The sequence below is a fragment of the Diplotaxodon limnothrissa genome, linkage group LG17, assembly GCF_057381915.1.
Source record: "Diplotaxodon limnothrissa isolate DT_005_m linkage group LG17, D_limnothrissa_male_GT1.1, whole genome shotgun sequence".
NCBI lineage: Eukaryota > Metazoa > Chordata > Actinopteri > Cichliformes > Cichlidae > Diplotaxodon > Diplotaxodon limnothrissa.
The window spans coordinates 29,196,579-29,218,316 of NC_140612.1; the positions used below are offsets into that span (position 1 = coordinate 29,196,579).

General features: G+C 40.1%; 1 protein-coding gene across 1 annotated transcript in view; it reads right to left on the bottom strand.

Annotated features, from left to right (window-relative positions):
* Positions 1 to 21,738, bottom strand: part of snd1 (staphylococcal nuclease and tudor domain containing 1) — a 187,393-nt gene that overhangs the window by 56,949 nt on the left and 108,706 nt on the right. Inside the window, exon 17 of the mRNA XM_085376346.1 lies at positions 15,940 to 16,128. Within this exon, the coding sequence (XP_085232472.1) occupies positions 15,940 to 16,128 (189 nt within the window). The remainder of the gene's footprint in view (positions 1 to 15,939; positions 16,129 to 21,738) is intronic.

The window sequence follows — 21,738 nt, forward strand, 5'->3', positions numbered from 1 at the left end:
ATATGTTTTCGTTGTATAATGTTTTTTTTTTGGGGGGGGGGGGGGGGGGGGTTTTTTTTCTTCTTCTTCTTTTCTTTTTTCTCTTTTTTTTCTGTTTTGGGGGAGTACCTTTCGATCTTTGGCTATGTACAGAGATTGGAATTATATAAGGTCGTACATCAATGCCCTGTAAGGTAACTAAAATAGTGTCATTTAATGTAAATGGTCTGGGGAGCCATATTAAAAGAAGTAAAATTATGTCAAAAATAAAAAGAGAACAAATAGAAGTTGCCTTTATACAGGAATCTCACTTATCGAAGCTCGAACATGATAAATTAAAGAAATGGAAATTTAATCAGTATTCCTCTTCCTGCCCTCAGAGTCCTAAAAGGGGTGTGGTAATTCTAATCTCTAGTAGGTTAAATTTTGAATGCATCCAAGAAATCAGTGATAAGGAGGGGAGGTTTGTGTTAGTCAAAGGGTACCTGGAGGGTATACTGATTACTCTTATAAATGTATATGCTCCCCCAGGATCAGAGATAAAATTTTTCAAAAAGGTTTTTGAATTGATTGTTGGAGAGGCACAAGGTACTCTGATTTTGGGAGGAGATTGGAATGTTCGCCTCAACCCGTCCTTGGACTCATCAAACCCACACGCTCCGGGATTGAATAAAACAACCAAAAACATCAAATTAATCTTAAAGGACGTAGGGCTCATAGATGTATGGAGAGAACTAAACCCCAACAAGAAGGATTATACCTTTTTTTCTCACCCTCATTCATTTTATTCTAGATTGGATTATTTTTTTATGTACCAAAAAGATTTTAGCAGGGTGATCAATTGCAGGATAGGAGTGATGGATTTATCAGACCATGCCCCATTGTACCTGGAAGTAGTGCTTGGATACGAAAGAAGAGTTACATCCTGGAGATTAAATACAAGTATTCTAAGCACGATGAAAGAACAAATTAGTCAAGATATAATAGATTATATAGCGGAAAATAATAATGAAGAAGTTTCCCCAAGTATTCTATGGGATGCCCTAAAAGCAGTGATAAGAGGAAAACTCATAGGTTACAGCGCTAATTTAAAAAAGAAGAGAAATGAGCATTTAAGAAAACTCCAGACACAACTACAATATCTTGAAGATGCCCATAAAATAAGCGCAGTTACAAACTTACAATTAGAAATACAAAAGAAGAAAAACGAAATCGATGAAATTTTTTCAAGTGAAATACAAAAAAATATGGTTTTTTTTAAAACAAAGATACTATGAGGTAGGAGGCAAATCTGCTAAATTACTGGCTTATAAATTAAAAAAACAACAATTAGAAAATACAATATATAAAATAAAGGACCCTCAAACAAATAACATTGTGTATAAACTTGAAGATATACAGTCAGCCTTCCTAAAATTCTACAAAGAACTATATACACAACCTAGAGTGGATATTAAAGGTATGATATCTTTTTTAGATTCATTCGACTTACCAAAGTTGAATGAAAAACAGAATATAACCCTAATCAAGGACATATCTGAATTTGAAATTAAAAAAGCTATTACAAAATTGAAACCGAATAAATGCCCAGGCCCGGATGGATTCCCATCAGACTGGTATAAAGAAATGAAAGAGGTACTGATTCCTTTGATGAGAACATCATTCAACTATATTTTAAAGACGGGAGTAATTCCCCCATCTTGGAATGAGGCTTCTATCTCTATAATAGCTAAAGAAGGAAAGGACAGGCTTGACTGTGGAAATTACCGCCCCATTAGTGTTCTTAACCAGGACTTTAAGATATTTACATACATTCTTGCCAAAAGAATTGAAAATATTCTTGTTCAGATAATTAGTTTGGATCAGACTGGTTTTATTAAGCAGAGACAAACGCAAGATAATGTTCGCCGAACATTACATGTTATTGATTATGTTAGGAAAAATAAAATTCAGATGGTCCTTATGAGCTTAGATGCTGAAAAGGCCTTCGATCGGGTTAATTGGGAATTTTTATACAAAGTCATGGATAAATTCGGATTCCATCAATCGTTTATCAGGATTATACAAGCACTATATAAATCACCAAAGGCAAGAATCAAAGTTAACGGGGCGCTTTCAAATGTTTTTAACCTACAGAGAGGGACACGTCAGGGTTGTCCTCTAAGCCCCTCACTCTTTGCTCTCTTCATAGAGGCCCTGAGTCAAAGTGTAATACAAAGCAATACTATTACTGGAGTCAAGATTAGGGGTCGAGAGCATAAGATTTCCTTGTTTGCTGACGATATTTTGATTTATTTAACAAATCCAAACACTACTTTCCCCAAGCTATTGTCACTTCTGGAGATCTTTAGTTCAATATCAGGTTATAAACTAAATATATCGAAGACTCAGATATTAACTTTTAACTATGAGCCCAATTATGAAATTAAGGCTAAAGCCAATTTGAAATGGGAAACGGAGCAGATGAAGTATCTTGGAGTAAATATTACTAAAGATCTGTCTAAGATATACAATGCAAACTTTAATCCTTTAAGTTATAAAATAAATGAGGATATTAAAAGATGGAATTTATTACCATTTTTAAATTTTGAATCACGTATAGATACAGTTAAAATGAATATCTTGCCCAGGATGCTCTACCTATTCCAAACACTCCCTGTAGAAATAACTGACAAACAATTTCGGGAATGGGACAAAATAATCTCTAGGTTTATATGGCAGGGGAAAAAAACCACGGATTAAGTACCAAACTATTCAGTTGGCTAAAGACAAAGGAGGGTTGGGGTTCCCATGTTTGAAAGACTATTATATTTCTGCTCAATTGAGGACATTAGTGTGTTGGTGTAATGTAGATTATCAAGCGAGATGGAAAGAACTAGAAACAGTGACCTTAAAAGATTCTCCAATTCAGGCAATTCTAGGGGATGTGACACTTATTAAAAAACAAATTCATCAAGGAAACCAATGGATTAACCTACCTTTAAAACTCTGGTTACAATTTCTTAATAAGAATGATTGGATTGAAGAGGTTAGGATTTTAAGATGGTGCGCTTTTGACAGTGATTTTTTACCTAATGAATTAGACGTAAGATATAAAAAATGGTCTGGACAAGGTTTAACGGCATATTGTATGTTTTACGATAAGGGAATTCTTAGGGACTTCCAATCAATAAAAGATCAATACCAGTTAAGTAAAACGGACTTTTTTAGGTTCTTACAAATTAGGCATCATCTATATAATTTTATACCTAAGAGAACAGATCTTTTTTCTTTACCTGTTCTGAGTATATTTGTCAAGGCTTATCAGGCTGACACAGGCCTTAAGGTGATTTCAAGATTGTACAAGGGTATACAAGAGGTTAAGAATTGGAATACTACCTACATCAAAAAAAAATGGGAAAATGAAACAAATATAGCAATATCAGATAACATTTGGTATGAGCAGTGCGCTTTTCAGTGGAGAATTTCTAGTTCTAATACATGGAGATGTTACGGTTGGAAGAGTATCTGTAGGTTTTTTATTACCCCTGCACAAAGTAAACATTATTTTAATCACTCTAATTGCTGGAGAAATTGTGGGGCCCAAGGAGTAAAACATTTTCATCTGTTCTGGTCTTGCCCAAGGATCAACATTTTTTGGGTATTGATCCACTCTGAGTTGCAGATTATTTTTGGTATGCAGCTTCCCTTTAATTGGGACGAACTTTTGTTTGGATATTTATACTCAGTAAATGTAGATAAAATGTCTAAGCAGTTGTATGGTATCCTGAGTTTGGCTGCCCGTAAAATTATTACCAAGAAATGGCTTAGTGTGAAAATTCCATCACTGGGTGATTGGCATGAGACTGTACATGGGATGTTTAAAATGGAAAGAATTACCTTCATTAAAAGACTCCAGTTTGATATATTTAGTGAAATTTGGGGTAAATGGAAACACTACATCCGGTTAAGGAGACCCGATCTTGTTTGAATCTCTGTAACTATATATGCCACATTTCTGAATCGTTATGTGTTTATATGTATATGTTAGTATGAGACTACAAGTGAACACATATGTAAGTAGGTATGTGTATGTATGCTTAAGAATATGGGTGTGTGAGTGAATATGTGTGTGCGAGTACATACACACTAGAGGGTACACCCGTCTGTTTTTCTTATTTTTATTTATTTATTTTTTTATTATTTACGTCTGTTCTTGATTATATGTTTATTTTGGATTATTTGTGTTTATATAGGTTGTTTAATAAAAAGAGAATAACAAAAAAATAAAATAAAAAAATAACTGGAACTCATTAAGTGGAACAGGATATGCAGATCCCAACCAGCGCAGGACCAGCATTTAAATGCTACCCTCAAGAAACAAATATTTAGCATTTCATTAGACAACAGAAAAAAGCAATGGAAGCAGAGAGGCAGGCGGGGGGAAACGTAAGGGAGGGGTGTTTCTCTGCCGACCCATAGTAAATAGAGTTAAGTGTGGCTGCGAGCAGGGGCCCTAAAAAATGTCAAAGTGTGTGTAAATGACTATTACTTGCATGTCTTATTTTTAGTGCGATCGTAAATAGCCCACCCTGTTTTGCTCTTTTTCCTGATTAAATAAGGACGATTAGAGAGGACACCTGAAGCGGGGCAAAAAAATGTGCAGCGTAAATCTTTCTGATTAATCTGCCTGATGACTCCCAAAAATACATAAATGTCAGTCATCTACGGAGAAAATGCCAGTGCTGCTAATGGACGTTCAAACGAATGGCATTATCAAAAAACACGATAAGAGTGGTTTGTACAAGGCACAGCAAATCCATGCTCACTTCGGTTATCATCTAACTGAATCCAGTCCTCTAAACTATTCAAAGTATTTAAAGCCTAAAGTTTCTCAAAGAAGACATTTAAAGGGTTCTATAAAAAGGCATAGTTTTACACACGGGTAGTTTGAAGTAAATGCGTAACAGTTAAGGAAACACTCATAATACTGCATTAAGCACAAAGGAAGAACCTCTGCTGCAACTGACCAATCAATGCTCTCCAGTCTAAGGTCAAATATGTCTGCGTTAAAATTCAAGGCTCATTGCTCTTATTGCATGCACTCATTCTGGTGAAGGTAGAAGGCAGTCAGCCACAAGTAGTGCTCGGCAAATCAAGTGGAAAAGTGTCTCCTTACAGTGTCCCAGGAGGGACTAACCCCCCCCCCCCCCCCAAAAAAAAAAGACAGCAAATAATTCAGTAGCCCAACTGAAGTCAGTGCATGTCCTTCACACTTACTTTAATCAGCAAAGATGGCGGAGTAACTGGGGCAAAGGAGAGGGGAAAAAAAGAAGGGAAGCCCCAAGATATAAGAGGCAGGGAGAGTGCAGAGAGGCAGATGGGTAGACCTTTGTGTTTTTCTATTGCGGGTGACAGAGCTGAGCATGTGTTAATCAGCCATAATGCAACGCACTGTGTCATATCATGTTATGCTCTCTGTCAGTGCATCACCTCCACTCTCCCTTTTGAGCAACCCTCTGTGATCTCATGGCCTCAAACCTTCATCCTAAGACTAGAGCGAAGTGATGGGAGGCTGGGCGCCTGAGTCATTTCTACACTGATGAAGCAGAGGGAGCCGCAAACCTGCCTGCGAGGTCCTCCGCTAGGAGGGCATAAGTATCTTGTGCATGACTGGAGAAAGAAATCGTGTGGCCAATGACACAGAGACAGACGTACATAAACAAATGTATAGGATTACATGCAAAATAATCATCACGAACACAGTTGAAGAAAAGATGCAAACTAATGAAATCACGTGCAGGCTGCTGGAACACAGTTGCACAAATACACATAGAAAATGTTGTGCGAAACAAAAAAGGCCCACTTCCTGTTTATATGCTTCATCAAGTAGAATATTTCATATGAGGGTGTGGGCTCCTTAGGATTGGCCTGATGTCCTGGATGCATTTTTCAGATGACATTTTCAAAGACTGCGTGTTATCCTGCAACTCACGTAAATATATAATTCGCCAAGCAGAAGGTGGGACTGCTCAGATGTCACTGGGGTAGCTTCTTGCTCATTAAAAAAAACGCGAGGAAAAAAAAAAGAAGAAAAAGAAGAATGTGAGCACGGGGTGCAGCCTTTGTGTCAAATGGAGAATGAAGCAAATAAAGATGGAAAGAATGTTAGTATGTGATTTCACAAGACTGCGAGCAGAGCTGACAGAGTGCTGAATTTGCAGCTTTGAATTGGGGAAAAGGAAGATGAAGACCGGGAAAATGAGAAAGAGAGTTAGAGAGAGAGAGAGAGAAAACTGGGAGTTGGGGTGTAAATAACACACACATCACTGGGTCCACTGATCTCTTCTTCTGTCTGTCTGTCTCTGCCTCAGGGCACCGAGGGTCCAGCTTGCCGACTAAAGTGGGGGTGGTGTCTCCGGAGAGAGCGTGCATGTGTACATCTGTGCGTGCACCGTCTGTCTGCACGGGCTCAAAGTGTGTTTGACTAAGCAGGAAAGAGACGGTGAGAGTATGGTGCGTGCACGTGTGGCACCTCCCTCCATCTGCAACAAAGTTTGTGTGTATGTGTGCAGATGTGTACACAGCACACTCAATCATATTATGTAATCTCTTAGCTATACAAAAAAAAAGAAAGAAAGAAAGAAAAAAAAGGCTCTGTCAGCTCTTTGCTTTTGTGTGGTAGGTGGTTCATTTTGTGCGTACAGTGCGGAGAGGGAGGATGAAGGCAGCCGTGCACTCACACGGGCATACACACTGGCTTACAGTAGTAAACAAACAAAAAGGAAATGGTATGCAGTCACATTCAAAACGCACATCTGCACACATTGTGCACGTATGAATGTGAAGGCACAATGCAGACAGAGACGGATGCCTGGGAATCTGTAGTAGATAATAGAATGCAAGGTTCGCTCCATCTTATCCAAAGATGGGAGGTCTCAAATGGGTCACTACTCCCATAGTAACCACCCTGCAGGGAATGATGTCCCCCCTGCTGTGATCTTACTGTCCTTTCACACATGCCACCAAAGCCTTCAACCTTCAGTTTGCTTCTATACTGCCCAATCATTTCCAGTATGTGAAATGATATAATAAGTAATTAACATAAAACACTTATTACAGTTGAGTACAGTATATAGTTAAGAATCTGCCGACAGAGGTTGTTTAAAACATGCTATAAAATTAACTTTGACTTGACTTATTACAAACACATTTTTTAGTGCTCAGTTAGATTTATGCAAACTAACACAGAGATGTCAAACTAATAGCTCGGGGTCCAGAACAAGATCACCACAGGATCCAATCTAGCCCACCTGAAATGTGAAACTTCTAAGAGTAAAGTGCAAATACTGGATTTTTCCACAGTACTCTGACCTTAAAAATGAATCACATCACAAGAGTCTAAACAGTTACTTCTATTTGAATCAGTGGTCTGAATAATTGTAGGTTTTACAGCCTTCCTACAGGTTAACACATCACCCACACTACACCAAAGAAATTGATAACATAATACAAATAAATAAGTTTTAATTAAAAGCATTAAACATCACAAGTTTGCCTCCCCCACCACTCACTCTACATTTTTAAATTATGGCACAAATTCACAGTAATGAGCTGCCAGTACTTTTAAATGTAGTTTTACAGATTTATTTCTTAGAGAGTGGTTAATCCCAGGAAGCAGTGATGACGGCTTCTTTGACTGATTACAGCAGGATTTCTTTGTAATGCGAAAACACTGAGATGTTTTCCCTTTCCAAAAGAAATATCTCAGCCTGTTTATCTTGAGTTTTATAAATTAGAAAATAGTTTTACTGGTCCGGTCTACTTAAGATCAAATTAGGCTGCAAGTGGACCATGAACTAAAAGGGGGTTTGACACCCCTGCTCTGAGGCCTGTTTATATGATTCCAGTTATTATCCAAGCACACACTTGGTTAGTTTTTAGTACAGATACATTGTGGTGTATAATAAACATGAACACCTTTTGTGAATGGAGCACAAAACACATCTGATTTCCTGAATGAAGACACAAAAGGTGATTTGCCCACAGTAGGCTGAGGACTGCTGCACCATGAGTCATCAAACTGTACTAACTTGGTCATTGCTACTTGCAGCTACGACACTGTGTTCCAAGCAACGGACGTGATGGTGAGGGAAGCAGGGTCCTTGGGGTATAGCAGTTATCGGACAAGGGAGCGCTGTTGTGCTGGACTTTCTAATTCTGTGGACGATATATTACCAGCACAAGCTAGACTTGCATCGATAGTTTGCCCACGGGTGAGATGATGCACTGTGACTTTTGGCACAGTTTTAGCTACTCATCTCTTAAAGAGCAAAAAAATGCAAATTGCCTGTGACATAATGGTTTCCTGGCCCTCTATCATTGCGATGTCACCACTTCCCCCCCTTTCATTTTTCCATTATTTTTTATTTTATTTTTGGGGGTGATTAAAAGAGCCTCTGTACATTGCTTCATGTATCATATAAATAGAAAACAATACTCACCAGGCAACTGTATATAGATTTTAAATGATTTGTAAATCCCTGCATTCTGATTGCTTGTACGCGACATCCCATGCTCACATTCAAACAGCACTGCAGATTGAAAATGTACTGTTCGCCTCTGTGATTTACTGGTACATAACATGTCTGGGTGCTCACGCAGGTCTTTAAACACCTGCATTATGCATGAGCTGCACATTGTATACAATGCGTTCCTCAAAGTCTTTAGTATAAATCTGAGGCCTTTAAATAGAGTTAAAAAAAAAGCAGAAACAATAAAAAGAGGGGGGGGGGGGGGGGGGGGGGGGTGTAACTGCCTCGTAACCAACACTGCCTGAGGTAAAAATGTCTCAAATTAAGATGAGGATGTTTTCTGGCATTTGCGGCATACGACCAGACAAAGTGCCTTTCATTCAAGTTCACCCATTGAAATTCTCGTAATGGACTCTTCTGAAATCGTTCTAAAAGCAGCCGAGGAAATGCAAACAAGCTGTACGCGCTCATGACCTTCACCATATCCCACAAGCTGCAAAGATATATTACACAGCGCTACATAAGTAAAGATTTTAAATTATTTCATTATCATATCGCAGTCTCGAGGCACAAAGTATACTGCACACAAAGAAGACAAGAAATCAGAGAAGAAGAAATGCAAATCCATATGGTACGGACTAAAGTCTTCATAATCTTTAATAAAACAAACCTTTGTGGGATTACAGGAGACATTTAGAAAAGAAGAAAATTCCATCCACCGAGACAACAAAGAGTATGGATTTTAACATAATTAAGAAACAGGCAAGATAGTGGACTACACTAAAAAGAAGAGACTCAAAAAAAGTGGCGAGAAAAACTTAAAACATCAGCCCGGTAAGAATGACTTCCCTGAAACACAGGTATGTCATTTCTAACCAGGCCCGAGAAGCAGTTTCTTCGGCTGCCATTCTCGTTCCCTCTCAAGTGGTCTGGACAGGTGTCGAGCCCAGTCATTAAGGAAGTATCACTTTCTGTGATTGCCCATGTCATGGTCATTGTTCCCGTCTCGACGCCACACAGCCTTCATTTGTTAAATCACAAGGCAACAATGACAGCAGTAAGCAATACATTGGAGAGATATTCGAGAGGTATGCCTGGAACGGTAATACAGTTGTGCAATCATTCCGTGTGCCTCCAAATGCCATTATATTTTAATTCTTTACACACTCTAATGCAACTTGTGAGAGGAATGTAACGGCACTAATTATTTCACATTAGCCAAAAACTCTCTTTGCAGAGACATGACAGCCAGGGACTCGGACCAAAAATGGCTCAAGTTAAGAGGAAATAATTTGCGAGAGCAGCAAAGGGATTTGGCAAAAAAAAAAAAGACCCAAATTTGAGAAACAATTTTAGAGTCAGTCATAGAAAGAACCAAATTTATTTCACTTCAAGACTCTACAGATGACCTTACTTTAATGTTAATCCCCAGCGTTTTTCCATTATATTGCCTGGTGGCTGCCATAGGTTATTTCACTATGAGAGGCCAAGAAAATGTGAAAGGATAGAGGAAATAAAAAAAAATTCAACCCTGGAAGGATTTCAGTGGCTTCAGGGCTTAAGAAAGCACTGAGCGTGGTATTAATAGAATAGTGACTGTCATCCATGCAAACCAAACAAAGACGGCAGTATGAAATTTTATGTAGATTATTAACAGAAGACTGAGAATTATTATGGTACATAGGTGATAAAAAAATCCTTCACACTACAGCAATTTTTTTTTTTTTTTTTAAATGCACACATTTTATCTAATTTCACTGAAGGGGAAATATACAACAACATCTAGAATTTTATGCAAACAAACGAGAGAACGCTAACCATATAAATCCTTTGAGTGAATTCAGCCGACTAGAGGTAAACTTCCTACAGCATGAACTCAGGGACGGAAGCTAATTAGCTTTGCTAAAAGCCCAATTATCTTGATTCATCCACAGTGTTTTCCTGTTTAGCCAGGTGTGTGATGTGCTGACTGCAGAGAAGACACAGCTTAGAAAGCAAGACAGGGACAGGTTTTTGCACCGTCTTTGAAAACAGAAGAAAAAAAACAACTCATAAAAAAAGCACACTGAGATGTTTGGCTTCCACTGTGAGCTACCAACTGACCTTTCAGAGTAAGCAAGAAGCAACTGAACCAAAATAAAGATCTAGAAAATTGCACTGTACCAATATAATCAGACATGCAAACAATGTTAGTCAGCCAATAGCAGCAAACTCGAGTTCTGTGATCTGCTTTGCACAGTAAAAACGGATGACCTGGGTCATGTGGTAATCTATACTTGTGAACAGGGCCTTTGGCAAAGTGACAGCTAAGTCGGCTGGACTTCCAAGTCTGGGGACCACTTGGGGTAAAAAAAGAAAAGAATGCTGAAACAAGATTATGTACGTCAATCAGGCTGCTCCAAGGACACGTCACCTGGCTCACTGTCAGAATGATGCCGCTTCAAGTGCTTTTGACGGATGCTGTTGATGGACGGGTGAAGTATTAGGAACGGCAGCACCAGATCCTGGGTTTATGTTTCCAAAGGTTCCCCCCCCCCTCGAAAAGGGTACAACTGCTGCAGGTCCTGATTTATTCTGAACAGAGTCCAGGCCAAGGAACTGTCCCGCATGATCCAAAAACTGTAAAGCATCTAAAGATGCCAGGGGCATGACTGGAATTTGATTATTAGTTGAAGGACAGAGACGAGAAAAATAAAGCAGAAGGAAGGGTAAGGATGTGAGAAAACAGAAGAGATTCAAAGAAGGAGAGTGGTCTGTGAAGAGGGCCAAGTAGGACTGAAGGAAAGGGGCGGGTAGTGATGAAAGGAGAAGATTCCTATGACATGAAATATCTTTAACAGGGTTTGTCATATCCTCTTTTGCCCTTTTTTCCATGCCTTTTCTTTTCCATCTTCTTTTACCCACTCTGAGAGCCATCGGAGTGTATGAATCTCCTTCAAGGTTGGGTAATTATAGCAGCAAAGAAAAGGGGGGGGGGGGAAAAACGCTTGCCCAACAGAAAGCACACTTCTGTTTTGTGAGCACCGATTGTTGATTCATCTTTTCATAATGAGGCCACTCCAATTACGAACATGTTTCTGTCCTCGTCCAATTTATAGCTACTTGGTTGCCTTTTTTTTTTCTTTTTCTTTTTTTAAGTAAAGGTAGGCCTTAATAGAATATTCACAAATAAATACACACACAAAAAATAACACTGCACATCTGCGAAGAGCTCTGACTAGCAGAGCACAGCCAAGAGCTTCTGGGAGTCTAAATTGATTTCCCCTCTCGTGAACCCATCTCTTAATTTTAGAGCTGGGCGATATGAGATTTTTTCATATCACGATATGTTTTTTTCATTTCAGGCGATAACGATATCTATCACGATATAAGCCAAATAACTATATTTGTAAGATTTAAATGTGCCGTTGCTCACAAGTAAAATGTGAAATAATCAGCAGCTTGTTTTTATTTAAATATTTATTTCCCATAATAAGTTCAACAGGGTAGATGTACTTAAGGAACATGAGACTTTTTCAGATAGATAAAGGCAAATATTGCAAACTACACAAAAGGCAGCCGCTAAAGCGTTTAAGTTTCAAAATAGAACAAACGAAACAGACGACTAAATTGTCAATTCCACTTAGAAACAAAATATTAATTCTAAAAATAAATCTTAGTTTGTTTTACAGAAGAACAGACAAAACTGACTAACTTTTGTCAATATCAAATAAACTGAGAACTAAAAGGAAATTCTCAATCTCTCCTTGTTGTATAGCTTAGCTTTTCTAACAGTTTTAACAGTTACTTTAGTCTGACAAAAGCCGAATGACGAATTAGCGCTTCCAGTCAGAGACTGAGGCTACGTCCACACGTACACGGGTATTTTTGAAAACGGAGATTTTCCGTTTTCGTTTTAAAAATAATCCCGTCCACACATAAAGGCAGAAATGAAGGAAAACGCTGCTATGAACATGCCAAAGCAGCAGGTGGCGCTAGATTCCTAACCGTGCCGAAATGTTGGCCAATCAGAAGTCTAGAAGCCTCGGTGGGAAAAAGTAAACAAAGCTGGGGCACAGAAGCAGAACCGAGTCGTATGTGTGGACGGACAGTAACTGTGTGTATATGTAAGCATTTAAACACTGCAGAGAGTAGAATTAACAGTAACAGTATTGTAGAAATTCATTTCACCGAAACAATAACGTGGCGCACAGTGTGACGCATGCACCAGTTTATTGTATTTCCAGACTTGCTTTCGGCACAATTTACAGTGCACGCTACTCTGTTTTTTGTCAGACTTGAAATAGCCGAAATACCTTCACACTACGGAACTTCTATGGCTCTTCCGTTCGACAATCTCTCCGGCATTGGAACCATCATCTGTTTTCTCTTCGGTCACGCTCGGTTGATTTTTCTAGTCGGCACACTCATTTCCTCCATTACGCGCTGGCTCCATTACCCGCTGGCTGCTTCCCAAACAAACACACGTGTGGCTTGGCACTTGTGCTGTACGTAACAAGTCACGCGACGTGACGCTGCGGCTGTGATTGGTTCGGCTCTGCGCTACTTAATTTGGATTGGCTGACCTTTTTTTTTTTTTTTTTTTTTTTTTTTTTTGAGGACAAGAGCGGCGAGGTCTATCGCGATAGCTTAATTTCTCTATCGAGTAAAAGTTATATCGCGATACATATCGTTATCGTTCTATCGCCCAGCTCTACTTAATTTCTAAGTATTTTATTTCATTTTTCTGTTTCTGAAATCGGAAAGTCCCGAGACACAACTACATATCGACGAGCCAGCTCCCACACCTGTTCAGTCTTTAGGGAACTTCAATGAAAGCTACAGCCAACATTTCCCCTGTCAAAGACTCTGCTGTTACCAATCCACCGAGCCAAACTACCATTTTGTACAATTCATTTCTCTGAGCTGCAGAAAGATAGTCGTGGAACATAATATGACTAGCTGCAAAGAGATCCGTCTTATTACAAAGACAAAATGCACCCTCTTTGCAATGAGTCTTGTTTACACAGATGACTGCTGAGCGAGAGTTTGTTTTTATAACCAAAGGAGATTTTGAATATACACCAGACTACTTTGTTAAACCACGGAGGAGATTTAAGGAGGGGGCGTGACCATGGCTTGGCAGCGATCAAATCATTGTTAAAACACCACAAGATAAGTTTATACTGTGTCCCTGGGTCAGTCTTTTTCACTGAATTATAGGAATGTTAGTGCTGATAGCGTGATGATCATTCTTACAGGGGGACACACTTTAGAGATTTATGTAAACAATAGTCGAGGCACAGATAAATGTAATGGGGAAACAGGCTTTGGAGCAATTCCAGGTCTACAACTTAAGCCTTCTGCATGTTGTGTGAGATGGATTTGCTCCCAGGACTGCTCCAGATATTGTTCCAAGAGATGCTGATGTGCAAGATCAAAATGCGCTGAGCTCTGAGAAAAGGAGTCTTCTCCAAACCCTTTGGAAGGCTTCATTTAGAAGACAATCACTTTGTCCCATTGGCCTCATTGTAGCAAAATCTCATATTCGCTTAAGTCACTCGAACTAAGCAGTTTTGGTTCAGGATGCTACTGCAGCAAGCCTGAGTCCCTCCCCCTCGATGTCCTGCTGGACCACCGACGCTTTTCTTAATGAGTGTGTGCATGCATACACGCACACATGGGACCCTCTTCATTATGACAACCTTGTTTTCTCAGAGAGACGCCTGACGCAGCAGTACCAATGATGTCTTCCATATCTACTGCCGCAGGGACAATAAAGAGAGGGCAATGAGAAAAGAGGAAAAGAGGGAGGGCGATGGGAAGGGATACAAGCTACCATACTGAGCCTCAGCCTACACACAAAGACCAACCACCTTAACTTCAAAAGAGAAAGAAAGGCGGGGAAAAAAATGCATGCTCTTAGCTTTTTTTTCCCCTCAAGATGGTCTCTATGGGTTAATTAGAACACAAGTCCCACCTTATCTGCCTTCAAGTTGCATAGTATGCATTCACACACAAATACAACTAACTGCCCCGTGCCCTGCTAACACAACACACTTTCCACTACACACATGCACAAACAAATCAGGCTGAGGTTGATTTGTCCACCGGTGCCTTTGGCAAACTAACATCAAACATAATCACCGTCTGTCTGGTCAATTCAGGCCCCATTCTGTTGCCTTTCCTCACGGCCCTGTCCGCGCTCAGGTTAGCTCAAGTCAAAACCTTGTGGTGAAAGTCAATCTGTCTCAACACTGCAAGGGGGTTTGGAAACCGGTAGTGAAATTGTTATCGGAGGTGTCAGGAATGCGCCTTCATGCTGCAGTTAGATTTAACATGGCAGCGTCTGTGTGCTCACATCACTGGCAAGATGTTTTTCCTTTTTTTTGCCTCTTTTTTTTTAAAATGTCAGACAAAAGGTTCACCTGCGCACCACTCTATTCAGAGTTGTGAGAAATGGAAGACCTAGACAGAGAGTAATTGGAAGAAAAAGAGGAGAGCTGAGAGCAGGGAAGACACAAGAGTAGGAACACACTCACTGTGAACATGATAGATTCAGAGGAGGGGAAAAAGAACGCAACCCCTTCTTGGCTCCGGCACTACATCACATTTATATGGGGAGAAGATGCATTTGTGTCTCCTCAAGGACCCAAATGGGTGGACGCAAGTGGAAGAGCGAGAGGAGGAGAGGCATGAGCAAAAGAAATAAGTTACACAGATAGAGAGAAAGAGGACAATGATGACAGCTGGCTGGGCACCTCGTGCATCTGCCAGGGGTGAGCCGCGGAGCCATAATGAAAATGCAGGGCGAGATCAGGATCACTGTGAGAGAGGCCTCTATCCATCACAGATTTCCCACTGAGAAAAGACAGCTTCAATGATAACTGCAAATATGTGGCTATTTGCAGAAGCAGACGGAGTATTTTCAGAACACTGTAACTTTAACTTTTAGCACTGCATCTTATTAATGCACTTTAGTCACATTTATATTGCCACCGGGGTGACTTAGTGCAATTTCTCAGCATTATTTGAACAAAAAGCTTTTTATTTTTCTCCACTCACTTCTGAAGGATTATCATTTCTCCAGACAGCACCTCTACTAATAAATGTATTACTGGCACTGATGTTGAAGGCGGAAAAAAGAGCTGCTGGATCTGCGATGGAAGAAATAGCCCACACATGGACACAGGACAATATGGCCACAGGCAGGCAGACCCTAAGTCACTATGGCTCAGAGATGGGAAAGCCAGTAAATCAAGCACTGATGCTGCTGCTAAGCCAGATGACATCTTGAGATTTACTTCCATCAGCAATTTTGAACCTAAAGATAGCTAGCTTTGGTTAAATGAAGTTTACTGTGCAATTAACATTTGAAAGCTTTTTGAGGGCCAGTTTAATGCCATTTGGGACTCATTGTTTTGTAGGTTGTGCAGTAGAGCTCTTGTAGCATTTAAATCAAACCTACCTTCTCTTTCCTCTGTCGGCACCCCTCCTCTGCTGCAACCAGGGTTTTGTAGTAGGCACTGCGCTCCGCTGTGAAGTGCACCTTGGACAGAGCATTTTCTACCAGTGCCACAGACAGATTCACACCTTCAATGTGCAGCCAGCCAATGAAGTTCCCTGCTTTGTCCATGCTTTCCACTTCAACTTCCACCTGGAAAACCACAAGAGGAGAAGGGGGGAGGGAGGGAGGAACGAGAGAAAGAAAAGAGGCTCAGTTAATGTTCTGTATCAAGATTAAGTTTGAGATTCGTTTACAGCAATAGGAGGAAGGGGGTCCCCCTGAGGAGACATCACTGTTCTTAAATAGAAACATGAATGAAGACCTGTGAGCTTTCTATTGATTCAGTACCACACACACACACACACACATATGCAGATCCTGTTTCATTCCACTGTTGTGGACTTCCCAATGAATCTGGTCTTGGTCAGTACTTTTATAACCAGAGAAAGCCCCGCCCGCACCAGCAGCGACTGCTCGTCTAAGTACACTTTCAGAATAACTTGAGTGTTTGACATTTTCAATTAAGCATGACTGTCAGCTTTCAATAACGTGTCTATTTAGAAATCACTGGGCCTGTGATTGGCCTGCACAAACAGTGGAGGCTATTAGAGGCTTTAAATTAGTGTTGCATATGCACTTCAACCTTAATTAAGAGCCCACATTTCTTCATCCTATTTTTTTTTTTAAACAACGCAAATCATTTTCAATTAGTGACAGCTAAGTTGCCATTCCCTTAAGTAAACAAATGAGGGCACCCAAATTAGCTAACCCTGCTGACAAAGTAGGAAAGATTTCACAACATTGCCCGTGATGGACTATAACCAAATTCTGCCTATTCAGGCTAATTATCTATTCATTACTTTTTGTTTCATAAATGATGGACGACCAGGAGGCGAAAGAAAAAGGACAAAAAAAAAATCAATAGCATTTTTCTTTACTCTAAAGCCTAAAGTCAGCGAGAAAGTGAGAGGGCAGGTGTGCTGAGGAGATAGGACGTAGTCAAGCGATTAAGACTTGGACTGCTTAGCCCTGCACTCACAAGGGAAATCTGAGGGGAATTAAGTTTGTAAACTGCTCTGCCTTGTTCTCAGCTGAAGTTAAAAAAAGAAGCTTTTATTACTGAATGTATAATCTGTTCTTTTATTAAGCATAAAATTGACAAGCATTCATATAACAGTGGGACACATATTTCCACTTTCTGGATCCAGTTATATTTGGATAAAGCGTTTTCATCAAGGGTTTGTTCAAAAGCGATATAATGTAATGTAACACCACTTGGTACTAGAGATGGCACGATACCACTTTTTTATGTCCGATACCGATATCATAAATTTGGATATCTGCCGATACCGATATCGGCAGATATAATCGACGTAATCAACCTTAATTTGATGCAGTGTGAAAAAAAATGCACAGAAATCAATTATTTTTCATCCATCCATCCATCCATTCGCTTCCGCTTATCCTTTTTCAGGGTCGCGGGGGGCGCTGGAGCCTATCCCAGCTGTCATAGGGCGAGAGGCGGGGTACACCCTGGACAGGTCGCCAGTCTGTCACAGGGCTAACACACAGGGACAGACAACCATTCACACTCACATTCATTCGCACATTCACACCTAGTGACAATTTGGATTATCCAATTAACCTATCCCCACAAGCTGCATGTCTTTGGACCAATTATTTTTCAAGAAATATTAAATAGATTCAACATCTTTCTTCAACAAAATTGCAGACTGCACAGATGGTACCTTCCCAAAGGAAAAAGTACTATAGCTTACTAGGGTATATTAGACTTAATAGTTACTATATACAGTAATTGACTTCTATTCATTTTACATCAAATTAAAACTTTGGGTGTAAGATTTGGATAATTATTTATTAAAAGCTAGACATTTTAAATGAGAATAAGAAAGAAAAGTATGTCTTTGTGCCCCCTTTTCCCTGTTAATGCCCTATCGGCCCCCCTGGCTAAACTTTGCTAGATCCGCCCCTGCACAGTTACCAGCCGTCAGCTACGTAGAAAAAGATCCTGGAGTAGAAAGTAATATTAAATAAATTCTAACAACAGCTTATCAAGCTTAAACGTGCTGCTGTTGTTCAGCCGCTGGTTTACTCTTTCTGGTGCAAAGTGGGCCAAAAACAAACAAGAGAGACGGACTCGCGACAGAAAAGCCGATCAACTGATCATTAAGCAGTTTCATGATTGAAGTAGCAGCAAGAAGAGGCAGTCGCTCCATATATCGCTTGTTAAGCTTAACGCAGGAATGCTTTACAAACATTCAGAGATGGACTTACACACTTGCTTTACTTCTCTCGGGGATAACTTTGTCGGAGATGAAATGCCGGGTTGGTAGCGAAGCTCCACATGCTATCCAGACCACCGACAGGTCCCGCATGCCACAGCCGCTCTATCACGTGATGCATACTGCTCCGACGTGCTAACGTTCTGAGGTGAGTTACGGCGTGTTGCAAGTTTTGTGAGGTGCTTTCGTGATATTTAATGGATCGGATTACATTTTTTATTTTTCTCCGATATCCGATCCAGTAATTTAGGTCAGTATCGGACCGATACCGATACGTAATATCGGATCGGTCCATCTCTACTTGGTACAGTGGCATATCAATGAGGCTCTTGTTTTCAAACTTGGCAAACTATGCTGAACAATTTCATATTTACAGAAAACAACCTGTTTCCTACCAACTAATAAAAACACAGCAGTACTTGTTTTTAACATGTAAAACAAGCAGCTAAAACATTGGCCTGCCCTCCCAGGACAGCAATGGAGTCTAAATTCACTCGTACCTCATCCGCCTCTGTAAAATCTTCATTACTGTCTTTCTGTCTTCCTCGCTGCCATCTCAGATACTAACCCCATTTTATCTTTTTTTTTCCTCCTCTAAGTGGAGAAGCAGTTACATAACTAGGCTATAAGAGCAGCACCGGTCCTCTGAGTATCCAAATGTCAAATGGGGAAGTGGGCGAGTGCTGGAAGAAAAGAGCCAACTTAACTGTTACCAGCTTCCATTAACGCAGCAAATGCAAAAACAAAAATAAAACAATGCTGACAACTAAAAGCAACACTCATAGCTGGGAAAAAATCCAATTTGAAGGAAAAATAGAAACTCGACTAGAAGTTGTCTAGAAGTTATGATCGGAGCACGCAAAGCTCCAAAGGAAAAAGTGTTTATGCTCGCTGTGGGGGGCAAAAAAAAACAAAAAGCACAAACCAGGAGATACGAGGGCAACTCTAGTGTGCTCAACAGAATGAATGAAAGCCTTTTGGCTACCCATTTTTCTTTAACTCTGACCGGTCCTTTACTTGGCAGGAGATTCTAGCAAACATTCAGTTATGAAAAAAAATATCTCGATCTGAGCTATAAAGACAGGCACACTAAGAGATGGAATAATATTTCCACGGGGGGAATTATACACTGGAATGTTCTATTGCCTCAGAGAATCATAATCCACAATTATTCTCTAATTATCATATTTTGGAGGAAAATATAATTCTCCAGGCCGTGTAGAAACTATTAAATGTGATGAATATCACCAACGTGAGGAGAAAATACGCAGTCGAGTAAGTCGGATCAACCATCTGTAACGAGAACTGATGTTAAAAAAAAAAAAAGCAAAAGGAAAACAAAGTGATCCTAAGAAAACACTTTTTCAGTCACAACAACAAATTCGTCTGTGTGCTTTCCTGGACCACTTACATGGGAAACTTCATTTACCACATACTGCCAACCTTATGCAAAGAAAATGAGCCTGCCTGAGCTGATGACGACAAGATGACTCTTGTCTTTGCCTACAGGGATGCTGTAACAGCACACAGCATTAATAACCACCAAACAGACCTACTGAGAAATGTCAGTAATATTACAGGATACATGAGCTGAATGGAAAGCACCAGCAAAGACAGCAGGCTACAATCACACACGCCAGCCTGTCATAATCAAAAGGACTATACCCGGACAGTTCAACTTTAATTAGTCAATCAATAGAAAATGATTATTAAGAATGTTATTCCCTGACTGAAGTCAAAATAAACAACAAATGCGTATATTGAGTGACCACAAAAACATGAAAGCATATGTAAAACTGAACTGACATTTCACCAGGCAGATCTAAAGCATCAAGAGTTTCACAAAGACACAGACAGAATTCAAAGTTCTTCTTTCCTTCAAAGTAAATAGCTTTGGTCACAATGTGCAGAGGACAGGGGAGGCGGAGTGGAAACTGCTTTGAGTAGAGCCCAGATGGTTCCCAGCGGAGGCCTCATCTGAGCCAAGATGGCTCCCGTCGGAACACAAATGGGCTCTGGTAATCTCATAAACGCTGGGATTGTGTCGACACAGTGGACAGAAAAGAAAAAGCAAACTACGCATACGCACAAAGCTAAGCGTGTGTGTGTGTGTGTGTGTGCGCGCGCGTGTGCAAGTAAATACACATGTGCACTCGTTGACCAGTACAAAACACAAAGCCATTTGGTACAACTGAAGTGAAACCATGGCCCAAGGGCATGTTTTAAAACTGCAGAAGATTGAATTCACTTAGCTGTTTGAAAGTGAGGAGAAAAAAAACAACAAAACTAAACCGCAGTTGGTGACACATCATGTCAGGGCCAAACCCACACTAAAAAGAAAATGAAGGAATACAGTGGGCTGGCAGTGTAAAACCTGGCATGCAAAGGGATCCAAACAAAAGATGTTTTAAACACCTGGAGGGAAAAACGCCAGTGGCTAAATAAGCACAAGGTACAGAGAACAGGGTGTGCCCATTTCTCTGTGAGCCGTTTTAGACCCTATGAGGTCGAACGTGGCGGGTAAAAAGCTTGTTTTAGCAATGCATTATGTGCTATGCATCCAAAACAGCTTCCTGTAGGCATTTATGCAAGGCACACAAGAGAATAATCTACTAATCAGAGCTTTCAATCATCACTGACAGTAGCTCTGTCACAACTTACATCTCAGTTTTAGTGCATGATCCAATTACTGAGATCACAGTTATCACCATAGAGATTTACATTTATGAGTGAAATTACCAGTTTTGGTCATAAAAGTTTAAAGCCCGAGGCTTTGTCACTAACAAATATAGTGTATGTTCAGAGTGTACTCTAGGCCGCCGCTGCTGTGTGTGAGCGGCTGCCAGAGAGGAAAATGAGTCAAAAAGTCTGTTTATCAAAGAGGGCTCTGTAATGCACAGAACACCGGAAAACCAAACTGGCAGACATTTAGGAATGTCTTTCTTTATTTTCATTGAGCCACTAGAAGGTGGTTGCTTTTATAGTGGTAGTACTCTACCACTTAGCTGCAGACTCAAGTCTCTGAGTGTCTGTATCTATAAAATATATTCATTGGGGGGGTGGGGGGGGGGAGTTAAAAAAAAAAAAAAACAACCAACCAGAGAAAAAACAAAAAACAATCAATAGTTCTTAAGTAGCAATTCTACTGTAACGTTGATTAATAGCATCACTTTTTGTCCACATATCTTTTAATGTCCCTCGTGACCTTGACTCAGAAAGAATGAGGCAAGCAAATGGATAGAATCTGTGTTAGAAACAAAAAGGAACACTTAAGTCACTCCCACATACCCTTTGCTCATCCAGCAGAATAAGCCATCTATCAAACTGAGCCTTGGTGAAGATTGAAGAAGTGATGCGGAGGTGTGTAATGCGCACGTATGTGTGTTCTCCTTTGTGTGCAGGGGCAAAAACATCAAACCTTCTTAGAGCAATGAGTTGTCCTAAGCCCTACATTGAG